Source organism: Lytechinus pictus, chromosome 5 (assembly GCF_037042905.1).
Source record: "Lytechinus pictus isolate F3 Inbred chromosome 5, Lp3.0, whole genome shotgun sequence".
NCBI classification, from domain to species: Eukaryota; Metazoa; Echinodermata; class Echinoidea; order Temnopleuroida; family Toxopneustidae; genus Lytechinus; species Lytechinus pictus.
In genome coordinates this window covers 27,998,091-28,010,122 of record NC_087249.1, presented here as the reverse complement: position 1 = coordinate 28,010,122, position 12,032 = coordinate 27,998,091, and the positions used below count along the sequence as shown (strand labels likewise).

The 12,032-nt window shown below is 35.2% G+C and overlaps 1 protein-coding gene across 1 annotated transcript; it reads left to right on the top strand.

The window, feature by feature from the left end:
- Positions 1-1,839: 1,839 nt before the first annotated feature.
- On the top strand, positions 1,840-11,421 carry LOC129262175 (casein kinase I-like). Its single transcript, XM_054900235.2, has 8 exons — positions 1,840-1,986; positions 3,753-3,987; positions 4,729-4,814; positions 5,825-5,909; positions 6,908-7,056; positions 7,672-7,752; positions 8,502-8,686; positions 9,303-11,421. The coding sequence occupies exons 1-8, from the start codon at positions 1,888-1,890 to the stop codon at positions 9,355-9,357; spliced, it is 975 nt and encodes a 324-aa protein (XP_054756210.1). The 5' UTR covers positions 1,840-1,887; the 3' UTR covers positions 9,358-11,421.
- Positions 11,422-12,032: the final 611 nt, after the last annotated feature.

The window sequence follows — 12,032 nt, the reverse complement described above, 5'->3', positions numbered from 1 at the left end:
TCGAATAAACGATATCATGATTACAATCATGATTCTATAACCTCACTGTTGTGTCGGGCTACTTTCGGTTTGACTCTTGCCAAGCTCAAGGCGCTCTATATGCTCATTGTATGTACATGATTATGTACTACGCATGCATTTCTTGACATGTTCAAGTTCTGTGTTGGTCATCGCATCGTCCACTACTTTTCATTTTTTTGGTCATGTCTTCAACTTCAAGTTCTAGTAAATGAATTAACTGGACAGACAATGATCTCAGTTGTTGTTGAGTATACAGTATCAATATTAAATGGGGTCTACGCTGAAATTCACTTCCGAACACCATTTTGGATAAACTAATAAGATGAATAGAAGCATATGGACCCTATATGATATAAGTAAACAAATTTGAAAATGAGGTATAAACTGAATTCTGGAAGCAAAAGATTTTTCGAGAGCCGAAACACGTGCGAAAAACTTCCTCTGTCAAACTGCGCACTAGTGATGCGCACTGGATTGGCCCAAATCTGAGGAGAAACAGCATTGGAATGAAGGTCGTCTAAACGCTGATTCTGTGATATTGTGATTCATGTTTGTGTTTTGAATCATGATTCAAATCATGATTCAAATCATGATTCAAATCATGATTCAAATCATGATTCAAATCATGATTCTGGCTTGAGGTCGCATAAACGCAGCCCTAGATAGTAACTGTAGAATCAGTGATACTTTGGACATTCGATTAAACATTTATGGACAAATCATAATTCTATTTATCTAGTTGATCTTGATCAAATAAGGATATTTCATAATTCTGAAAACATTAGCCTTATTATAATGGCCAAGTATCCTATATATAGTATACCGATTTTAGGGAGTTGTCCATTTCCAAGTCTGCCCTTTGAAGGCACTACTCTTGTGTCCACTTTAGATATTTTCTGTGAAAGAGATCATGTAGATACACTTCATGCATACAAATTCACTTGCAATAAGTGCATCGTTACCTGGAAAGCACTTTATATTAACGGTATAAAGTCACCCCATACATGAAGATGCCTACTGCAGGCCTATATGGTCACCCCGTCTCTATTGGAATAGTGCAAGCTAGATGTACACTAGATGCATGTCGAACTACCCAGTGCTTGTGTGTAATTTAGGTCTATGTAAATGATATTCAGCGAAGTTGAAAGGCTGTGTGCCTGTAAGCATTATACAGACACAAATAGACAACTGTATGCTATAGAGAGGGAACAGGCCACTTCAGCAAGGGGAGTTTCCCCTTCTATTTATCTCTTACTCTCACTTTATTGTCCACAGAGGGTTGGTACCACCAACATGTGTGGGGGAAAAAATTAGATTTATAATATTTATGATATTATTTTTGAATGATATAATAGATATTATAAATATTAAGACATTATTGTGGTCATGAAAATATGTTCATCCAGAAAGGATGGACTGTTTTCATTTTACGTTTTATTCTCAATGGCAAAATTTTTACGTTATTCCTTACGATACTTTAATTGAAATCATTTTCAATTTTCTCTCTCTCTCTCTCTCTCTCCTTGCTGTACATGTTTCTTAGAATTAAAATGTTGTACATTATTTGAAATTCAAATGGACTGCATTACTCTTTAATTGCAAGCCATGAGAAGAATATTACTTTGTGTACCTATTAAGGTTCAAATAATTTAATTACAATTTACAAGTTCATGATTTTTATCTTGCCCTATCCTTTTGATTGTTCATTGACTGCATCCTAATATTTTTGGGGATGAAAGTAGACAACTATAAATGAATATATTGAATTAAATCTAATCATGATATTTTTGTTTACATTTTTCTTCATTTTCTGCAGAGGGTATCCCTCAAGTGCATTACTTTGGTCCATGTGGTAAATACAATGCCATGGTAATGGAGCTCCTAGGTCCAAGCCTTGAAGACCTCTTTGATCTATGTAACAGGCAGTTCTCTCTAAAAACAGTCCTACTCTTGTCTATACAATTGGTAAGTTCATATTGCTATATAGAGTTAATAATCCACGTTCACATGGGAGTTTCCCTCCTTTTTATGTCTTACTCTCGACTCATTGTGCAACAGGGACATTTCATATAGCTGATTAGCAAGAAGTCTGATCATCATTTTTATCATCATATGCCATTTTGGCGCAAGCCTCCTTTTTAATCCCAAACAAAAACATTCCATGTTCGCTCAAGCATGAACGAACCTAAATTTTGTTAATGGCATTTGAAAGATAAGACCCTAGAGCACATATTAACACCAAAATATAGACATCATAATTTGAAGAAAAAAAAATTATAGACTTTTCAAATCTGTCCCGTTTTTTTTTTTATACGCACTGTATAGCAATTACATGTACCATGTTAACCTTGATTTTGATTGGCTCGTTAAGTCCTGTTTATATCATGGTAGTTGCCATAATGGCATAGTTACAACATTTATAACTCTTTATAGCCCAGATTTGCTAGGCAGTAAGCATGTTAGTGATATAAAAATTTGTAGGCCTATGTACGTAGGTTTGTAAGATGATGACAGCTGAAAAGATAAGCAATTCTGTGAGTTTTTTTAAATCCCTCTAGTGAGGCAGAGATGGCGCTGTCCCATAGGCTATCTGAATAAAATTGAAAGTCATAAGGGTCCCCCTGCCAAGATCGCCACCCGTGCTGGTAATATTAGAAAAAATCTTAGAATAGCACTGAAATATTAGTTACAATCCTGCTAATATACTGTACACATATGAATGCATCCTAGGTGCACGGTTCAACAGATCATTTCAAGAATAAATATAAGAAAGTCAAAAGGGGCCTAAGCTTTCGATCCTAGCAGAATCTTCGTCGGAGGCAAAATCGGAGGTCATTTTGCCTCCGACGAAGATTCTGCTAGGATTGAAAGCTTAGGCCCCTTTTGACTTTCTAATTTACTCCATTGGCTCTTTTTTTTTAGATAAGCAGTTTTCAGCAGCTTCTTTTTGCCAAGAATAAATATAGTCAGTAATCTCCTGTACCGAGAGACATCAGTTTATATTGATGATCTGTCTTTATGTTTCATGAAAATATTTTTGGTAGTATTTACTATGTTCAAATGAAGCTTTTGGATCCAAGCTCAAGGGTCTATTCGAACCAGGTATAATAACATACAATTCTTTCTCAAAATGTTATTTATTTTCTGCCTTGGTAAATTGCATTACAGATGATTTTACATTTTTAGTATAAATTTGGTTTCTGTTTCAACCCTTGTATAAAATGAAATAGATAATGCACATCCTATTATGAGTTGGACAATATTTTACATTTATCCCATTGCCAGTAAAGGATAAAAAATACTTAAAGATGACATACATGTATAAGAGGTCTTAAAGGTTTCAATAGCCAGTCAAATCACTCAAATGTCATGATATCACTAGCTTTTATTACAGTTTCATAATTGTAACTAACTGATGAAATATATATAGTATGTCCTACATTCACTTCTGTCATGCAAATTCATATCTCATTTTCATATCATAGAGGATAATGAAAGAAAAATTGATATTATTACTCATTAGTTTCATTTACTGATTTTCATTTCCCGGTTTGATAGGAAATCAATGACAATTCAAAGAAAATTTTTATTACAACTTAGGAGTATGATTAACTGATAGTAATTTCTCTGTTTGATGGGTTTAGTAAGATTTAATTGAGTGCGCAATTGAAAAAAGTATATCAAATTCTCTCTATTTCTTTAATTTTTACATATTTTTTCTATCATCACAGTTACACAGAATAGAATATGTACATAGTAAGCACCTAATCTATCGTGATGTGAAACCTGAAAACTTCCTGATCGGCAGGAGTTCGAGTAAGACACAGAATACCATCCACATCATCGATTTTGGGTTGGCCAAAGAGTATATAGACCCCGAGACCAACAAACATATACCTTACAGAGAACACAAGAGTTTAACGGGCACGGCGAGGTATATGAGTATCAACACACATTTAGGGAAAGGTGAGTGATAGCAATAAGTAAGGTGGAGGATGAGGGAGGTGGTGGTGATGGTGGTGGTGGTGATGGTGTGTGTGAGTGGTCAGTGATGCTGGTGAAGGTGGCGGTTGTAATGGTAGTGTGATGTGAGTGGTGGTGGTGGAGGTGATGATGGTTAATGGTGGTGGTGATGATGATGGCCGTGGTCATGGTAGTGGTGGTGATGATAATGAATAAGTGATGATGATGATGATGGTGGTGGTGGTGTTGGTGGTGGTGATGATGATGATGATGATGATGATGATGATGATGATGGTGATGGCGGCGGTGGAGGTGGTAAAGATAATGATTTTAATGATCATCATGATGTTGATTATTATGATTGTCATGTTAATGATTGTCATTGTTATGATAATGACAAGATACTAACAGCACCCCAATATTACTCTAGTTCTGTTAGACAGTCAGAATTTTCATTCTACCACAACCCATTTTCATTTGGATGGAGAGTGGTAGATTTCATATCTTGAAAAGGGATGAAGGAAATGCTGGGTCACAGTTTATTTACATTTGGTGTACAAACTACAGGAAAGAGAATTCAAGGAAGAAGAAACACAAACAAGATAAACAAAGATTATCATTCACAAGTTAAAGAGTTGATTAATTTTCCATCTGTGTCTCATAGATTAGGAACATGTCATACGGTAGTGATGTTGGATGTTAGCTTGATTTGTATCATATTTTGTTATAATTCTCTTCTTTCAGAACAAAGTCGGCGAGACGACTTAGAAGCCTTAGGTCACATGTTCATGTATTTTCTACGAGGTAGCTTACCATGGCAGGGATTAAAGGTAAGGATTTCCTTGATGTTCAATACCATCTTGATTGTAAATTTTGATAGGCAATAGTGTTGCATTATTCACTACATTTCAATATTCTAGGTCTGTGATTGGTCAAAACCATAGGCATCAAATTTTCTATTGCCTGTTGAGTGATAAAGCAAATAATATTGATAAGACACAGTTTTATTAAGTACCTGCCGTCGATACAGGCTCTTTATTCAGATCAAGTCATATTTAAATTTCATTGTGACATTTTGAAAAATTTATATTCCGTTATTATTTGGCTAATCCTCAAGCAGGATGGCTTGCGTTCCTTCAGCAAGAAATTTAACCAAATTGTGCTACACTCAACCCAGATGAGGTGAATGGGTACCTGGTAGGATTTCGAGTTCTTATTATCATTAATATATGCAAAAAATGAAACAACAAACATGTCCTGCTAGGTTCCCTTTCACACTTTCGATCAGGCCCAAAATTATTTTTGTTATTTTCAGGGTCTACTTTTCATGGGCTACTTTTTACGACCTACTGCCTAAATCTGCAACATTGGATAACTTTTGATATTGCACTGCATGGGGATATGCACAACCTTACTGTCTAACCCTGTGTAACATTGGATAGGCTTTAATATCGCACTGATAGGGGATTTTCACAACCTACTGCCTAAATCTGCAACATTTGATAACCTTTTCATTGCAGTAATGGAGGATTTTCCAGGGTTCTGTTTTAATTTTTTCCAGGGGTTTTTTGAGCGTTTCGGGTGCAAAATCACCCCCAAGTTTATCGTGATAATAGTGGATATATTTTTTGTTTGCAAGATCTTTTCTTGTCAGGTACAGCCTGCCTCTGACATGCTATCATACCTAGATCATGAGCAAGTTGGCAAATTTTTCTAACCATATCACAGATTCACTGAATCCTTGAATATTTATTTATATGAATATTCCAAGCTCAGTAACTATGTACCACACCCTTGTTTGTTTTGCATCAAAATTGGAACCTTTTTTTTTTCACTCCAGGCCGATACGCTAAAGGAAAGATATCAGAAGATTGGAGACACAAAACGGGCCACGCCTATTGAAGTTCTATGTGAAAACTACCCAGGTAGGTATTCTATATCATTGTCAGCCAAGGAAAAAACGCTCTGTCAATTAAATAGATTAGTCTAACCTGTTGAGGGGGAATTACAAAATATAACATAATACAAAACATTTCAGCTATAATTTCTGGAGAAAAATAAATATTCATTGTTGGATCATCACTAAAATCACATCCTGAATGCTAATATCTAAAGATAGAACATATATTATTTTGTAACAAATAATTTATTACATAACAGTTGAAAAGTAATTTCACTTTGAATTGTTTAATGAATACACATTTTTTATGACTCATGATTATTGAAGTCCATGGATGTTATTTTCATAAAGCTAAGTTTGCTTGCAATGCTAGGTATAAAGCGCAAGAAATGGAAATGCATTTAAATCAGTTCAGAGACATTTTTTTAATTATCGCTCTGTGCCCTATGCATTCATTTTGTTGTTGGAATATGGAGTGTAACATTCCGGAGTTTGTCAGTCACCATGATCCTGTGGGTTTGACCTTATTTCAATATTTCCTTCCATCAGTTACAATGATTTATGGGTTCTTTCCTCATCTAATTAATTGGCAAGGTATTATAGCTTGTGTCAATGAGGCTGTTGACATGGTAACCATTATGGCATTGTTTCCAGTGTTATTTTCCTGATTGGCAGACTTGTAATTAATTTTGCAATATGGGAGCTATCAAATAATGAATTTTGATGATTGTTTTTAATGCACTGATGCATTTGTCTTAACAGTATGTATCTTCACATAACAAGGTGATATATATATGTATATATATATTTGTTTACTTGACAAAATAGATATATCAATGCATGATATATTTGAAATCATCAGGTATTGAAACACAACTTTTACTGTATAGGACTATATGACATTGATCACATATAGTGTATTATCTATCAGCTGTTTAACACTGGGTTTTTATATATTTATTTTCTTTGTTACTTCACCATATTACTACAATGTAATCCTTACCTCTCTCTTCTTTTGTGCAGAGGAGATGGCAACATATCTAAGGTATGTTAGAAGACTAGATTTCTTTGAGACACCTGACTACAACTACTTAAGAAAGCTGTTTATGGATCTCTATGAGAAGAAGGGCTATACGAATCAACACGAGTTTGATTGGACGGGCAAAGAAACGGTAAGTTCACCAGCTGAAAGATAGTTTGGTAAACAAATTCTGAGCATGAAAATATCTACCCCTGCTTTTACTGATTGAGTAATATTCTTTATTTATGGAGTAGTATTCTTCATTTAATTGATTAGTAATTTCATTAACTGTTCTAATTGTTCGAACACTGGCGAAATGAAGAAAGAACTGGTGTAAAGCTAAGAACATGGTATTGCAAAAATAGAAAAAAAATTATGTTCAATCGCAAATCTTGTTTTACGGTCTATTAAAGTGTGATGGTGAGTTGCAATCGAATGCAAATCAACTACAAGTTTTTTTTCAGTCAAATTACTTTTACTTCTTGATTTTTTGACCTATGCTTGATTTTTAGTAAAAAGTAATTCCTTGCAATGCCACATAGGGCAATGCCGTAAGATAGTAAACTTTTTGTATGTCCGACCCCAGACAATAAACAAATCATTTTAGGAAGGTCAGGCATATAAGGGGGTTGGATGTACATACTTTTTGAATTGCCTCACAGTGTTTGCCGAGACTAAAGAGTGTACTTAAATGTTCATATCCTCCGATGTCATATTTCATTTATCATGTTGGTTTTTTTTTTTTTGTTGTTGTTGCTTTCAATAGATATCACATGTACCTAGCTCATCGAATGATGGCGGTCAAGCCACACAAGCCAAAGATGGCCGTAAAGATGATCATCAAAGGGTAAGATTGGCACCCTGTTTCGGAAACCTTATCAATGTATTGGCTACTTAATTGGCGCCATCCGATTGGTCAGGAGTAAATTTAAACAGAATCCATTCTATTGTTCTCGGTCACGTATGTGTATATGCAGCCACCGGCGCACTGCCCATGTCTGTACTGGTACATTGACCAGCAGCAGTGCAGCTTGTTTAAATTACATGGTGATTTAGCAAATCAACTTAGATTAGAATGACACTACTTATCCACAAATTTATATCAGTAACCGTTGGGTCTAAAGTCGATTAACAATGAGGTATATAAAACAAATGTGGAATGCTGTGTTTGGATGACGGTGGAAATTATCACTCCTTCTGTGGCTTTTAGCATGGTATGAAAGCACCTCGGGGAAATAATCACACAGTCATCCTCATGAGCAGTCATTATTTGTATACTTTCACTCAAGCCATTGCCCTTGAAGTCATTTTGATCGTCATCTTCATTTAACTATCGTAAGAAAGATGGGAATATTCAACGTATGGTAAAAAGAACAATGTAACACCGTACTCTTGGATAGTGATCAAACTTAGCTGCCCCTTTTCAACCAACATGATGACCAAATTCTGTATCAATAAACGTTCTGTACAGTTGAAGTGTATGGAAAGTTTAAAAATTCCCCCTGGTTGAATATGATTTGTTGCTTTTGTCTTTGCCATAATAGTATATTCTGGGTTTTTATGGTTTCATAATTTTGATTGTTGTCTCCGCTTCAGACAAACCAAAGGTGGGACGTACCACAGCAGGGTCGGTTAGAAGCCCCAGGGGTAGGTAACCAACCAGGGTCAATCCAAGTCATCAGTTCAACCAATGGTGAGGTAGCGCCAGACGATTTCAACAAAGGCTCACAAGCACCCATCACCACACCTACAGGGGAAGTGGAAGTTGTAGAAGACACAAAGTGAGTACTTGCATACTTTGTTCTCGTTTTTTGTGTTAAGTTTTGAAGAAGGCAATTCCGTAAAATATGTACGTCCAACCCTTCTTTAGCTTGGACCTTCCTGAAATTATTTCAGTTTTCTATGTTCGTACAAAAATTTGGAATGCTCTCAAATTATTTTGAATATTTGATGGATTTGCCCAGAGGGAAAAAGAGAAAAGGATAACTTTTATAAAGAGACAACATTGGGGAATGACGATTTGCCTCCAAATTGTTATTAATGATCACCATTATAAGATTTTATTGTAGGTTCATTTCATGTTGAAATTTGTGATGTAAAAAAAAAAATGGGGAAAATATTCCGTATAGAGTAAGTCTGAATTTTTCAAGTAATGAGCAGTCAAGAAGTTAATATTTGACATCAGACATGAATCCTTTGTTATCTAGACAACTGTGAGCCCTGTACCGGTTTGTGAAAGTATCAAAGAGCTAGTCATTCTGTATCACTGTACAGACATCAGTGAATATACATCTCTCTCATTATCATTGAATATTAAAACATTAATTTAGTATTAGAGATGAATATCATATGAAGGTATTTTCTTATTTTTCTCTTTCCCTTTTCTCTCTTCTCCAGGTGCTGTTGTTTTTTCAAGCGGAAAAAGAAGAAGGGTCTTGGAAGGCGGAAGTAGCCTTCCATGTTTTATCCCTCGCTCTCCAATTGAATGACCCTCTCGACCATATGCTCTCTCATCAATTCTAAGTGGTTATTCTCTTCAGAGTTTGCCTTGGGATTGCAACAAGGCATTTCCTCAGACTGGACATTCTGTCATCAGCCTTCCGTGATAAGCGTATGTAGGCATCTACCAGGGGTTCACCGACCCATTTCCCTAAGAATGGATATCAAATCATCAACCTACCTTGGCAAATGGCTGTTGGTTTGTAACAGGGTTGCACCCACGTTGGCTGGAGGAAACACCCAAGACTGTACATTCTTTCATCAGAAATCTGCAGCTAGCCTCGGTAGAGTTGTCTCCTTCTATCGGACCATTTGGGCTAGTTTCTGGAGAGATACGTCTGGATTGTTCGACGGCTTTGCTGAGGAGATTTTGCAAGACTGTAAGCTCTCTCTCATGAGTCCATAGTGGCTAGTGTCTGAAGGGTTGTTTTAAAGCATCCTTGATGATGAGTCTCTGAGAGCAATATCTGTACAAAAAAAATGTCTCCATGGGATCCATTAAATTCAACATCAAGAACATCATTGACTGGCCTCTTGACTGTTTAAGGATCACCAGTGAAACCGTGAAGCTTAGTCGCCTATCCTCTGTGGCTAAGTTCTAAAGGGTTGTTCAAAGACCATTATCGCAATGTATGCTCTTCAAGTTTTAAGATGCAAGATGCAATTGTCTTTGGATGTATTTCTGATGTGAACTTACAATCATCCCGTCAGTCAAAATCTCCTGAAGAAATGGCTTTGACTTGTATTGATTACAATGTAGAATATATACTTTTTTATTTACTTCAAAGATTGTTGTACTTCTTGTTGCATTGTCACTTTCCATGAGAAATCTATCTCCAGAAATGCCAGTACAAGCTCATTTTCATGGAAAAGTCTGTGTCATATATGGATGTAAATTTCAGGTTTTAAAGTCGCCCAGATATTTAGAAGCCTTAAATCACCAACGACCCACCATCGTTCGGTCAAATTGTATTTTTGGTTTATGCTCATTATTTGCAAATTATCAGGAAAAAGATCACATGCATTCATGTCATTTGCCATCTTAGTCCACAAATTTTCCATTGCAAATAACAATACATTTATGCAGTCCATGAATATTGATATTGATGAATATTACCATTTTTAAATCAAATTTATCCTGATATTCAGCAGTGTTTTATGCCATGATCAATACATCCAAGAATATTACATTAGTATTGTTTCAATTGATAATTTTCCATGTCAAATATTTGTATGGCTTGTCTAATCGAAGCTGTTCACACATGGTAATGTTCCATAAATTATAACTTTGAGGGTTTTTAAACATTCATAGTATGTGTTGTATAGAAAACATGAAGTTTATGTGCAATTTGCGTAGAATTTTTTTTTGCACTCTTAGTTTCATTTATAAGCATACATGTTTCTTCTTTCTTTCCTTTTTTTTGTTGAAATATTAATTTTCTCACCTGCTGTGAACAGGAGGATGCTATTTCTCTTATTGAAAGAAGGTACTTAAAAACACCATAGATGTGTGGAACCATTTTACATAAAACATTCAATTGATTCATATCATTCTAAATTATGAAAAGCCAGCACCAAAATGATTATCAACAAGTAGGCTTATATCCAGGCATACATTTACATATGTGTTATTGATCGGACAAATCAGTGTGATTCTTTTGTACAAAATGTGACGTGTATATTTCTTGATGATGAAAAATGGTGTAGTTGGCTTGTCATAGTTTAAAGTGATTTAAATCAATATCTCTTTATTTGACAAGGCCCTAGTTTGATGGAACATATTTTGAATTAATACTTTACAAAGGTTTTAAACTCTTGCTGTATATTAAAAGTGGATTGAAATACTGATCACATCTTTTACTCTCTGGGCAAAAATGTAGTCTCTTTAGGCATATGTTATAAGAGGAGAATGAAGTTAAATATTGCATAATATCATATTTCAAACTATTACAGTATTTCATAAGGACTTCAACAAATGCCGCCCAGAGTGAATATACAGATGTAGTCATGTTTTTTAGACAAATGTTATATTTTTATGATTAGTTTTCATAAAGACCTTGCGCAATATGACCAACCAATTGAAAATAACCTCCTCTTTTCATTCTTGAAATAAAAAGAGAGATCGATTTGTCTCAAGTACAGTTCAACCTTGTTTATTCTTTGATCTGGCCTGCTCTATTAATTGGTCATAGTTCCCATTAAATTTGACCTCTTTACACATACAGAAAAAAAATGGTAGCATTAGCAATTTCTGTTTTTATTTCACTTAATATTCATTTTGTACTAACAAAATGACATGATCAATAATTTAGACTCAAAGAAGGCTTATTCTGCAATAGATCCCTCTACCCCTTAAGTTGCCTTTTGAATGATGTCCCACTACATTCCTCTCGTATCCAGCCAGTTCATTAATATAAATGAGGACCGGTCCCAAGACAGCTGGATAAACAAGGTCGGACTGTAATTGTAAAAAGATAGTGATATATTTATTATGTATCACAGGTTTGTGGATTGAACAATATAGGTGAATCAGAAATCTGTATTTGAGAGTAGAAATAATCGATGTAAAGACAAAGTTCTATTCAAGGAATGTGTTTAGTCAGAGTTCAAGGGCTGTGTTGCAGTGTG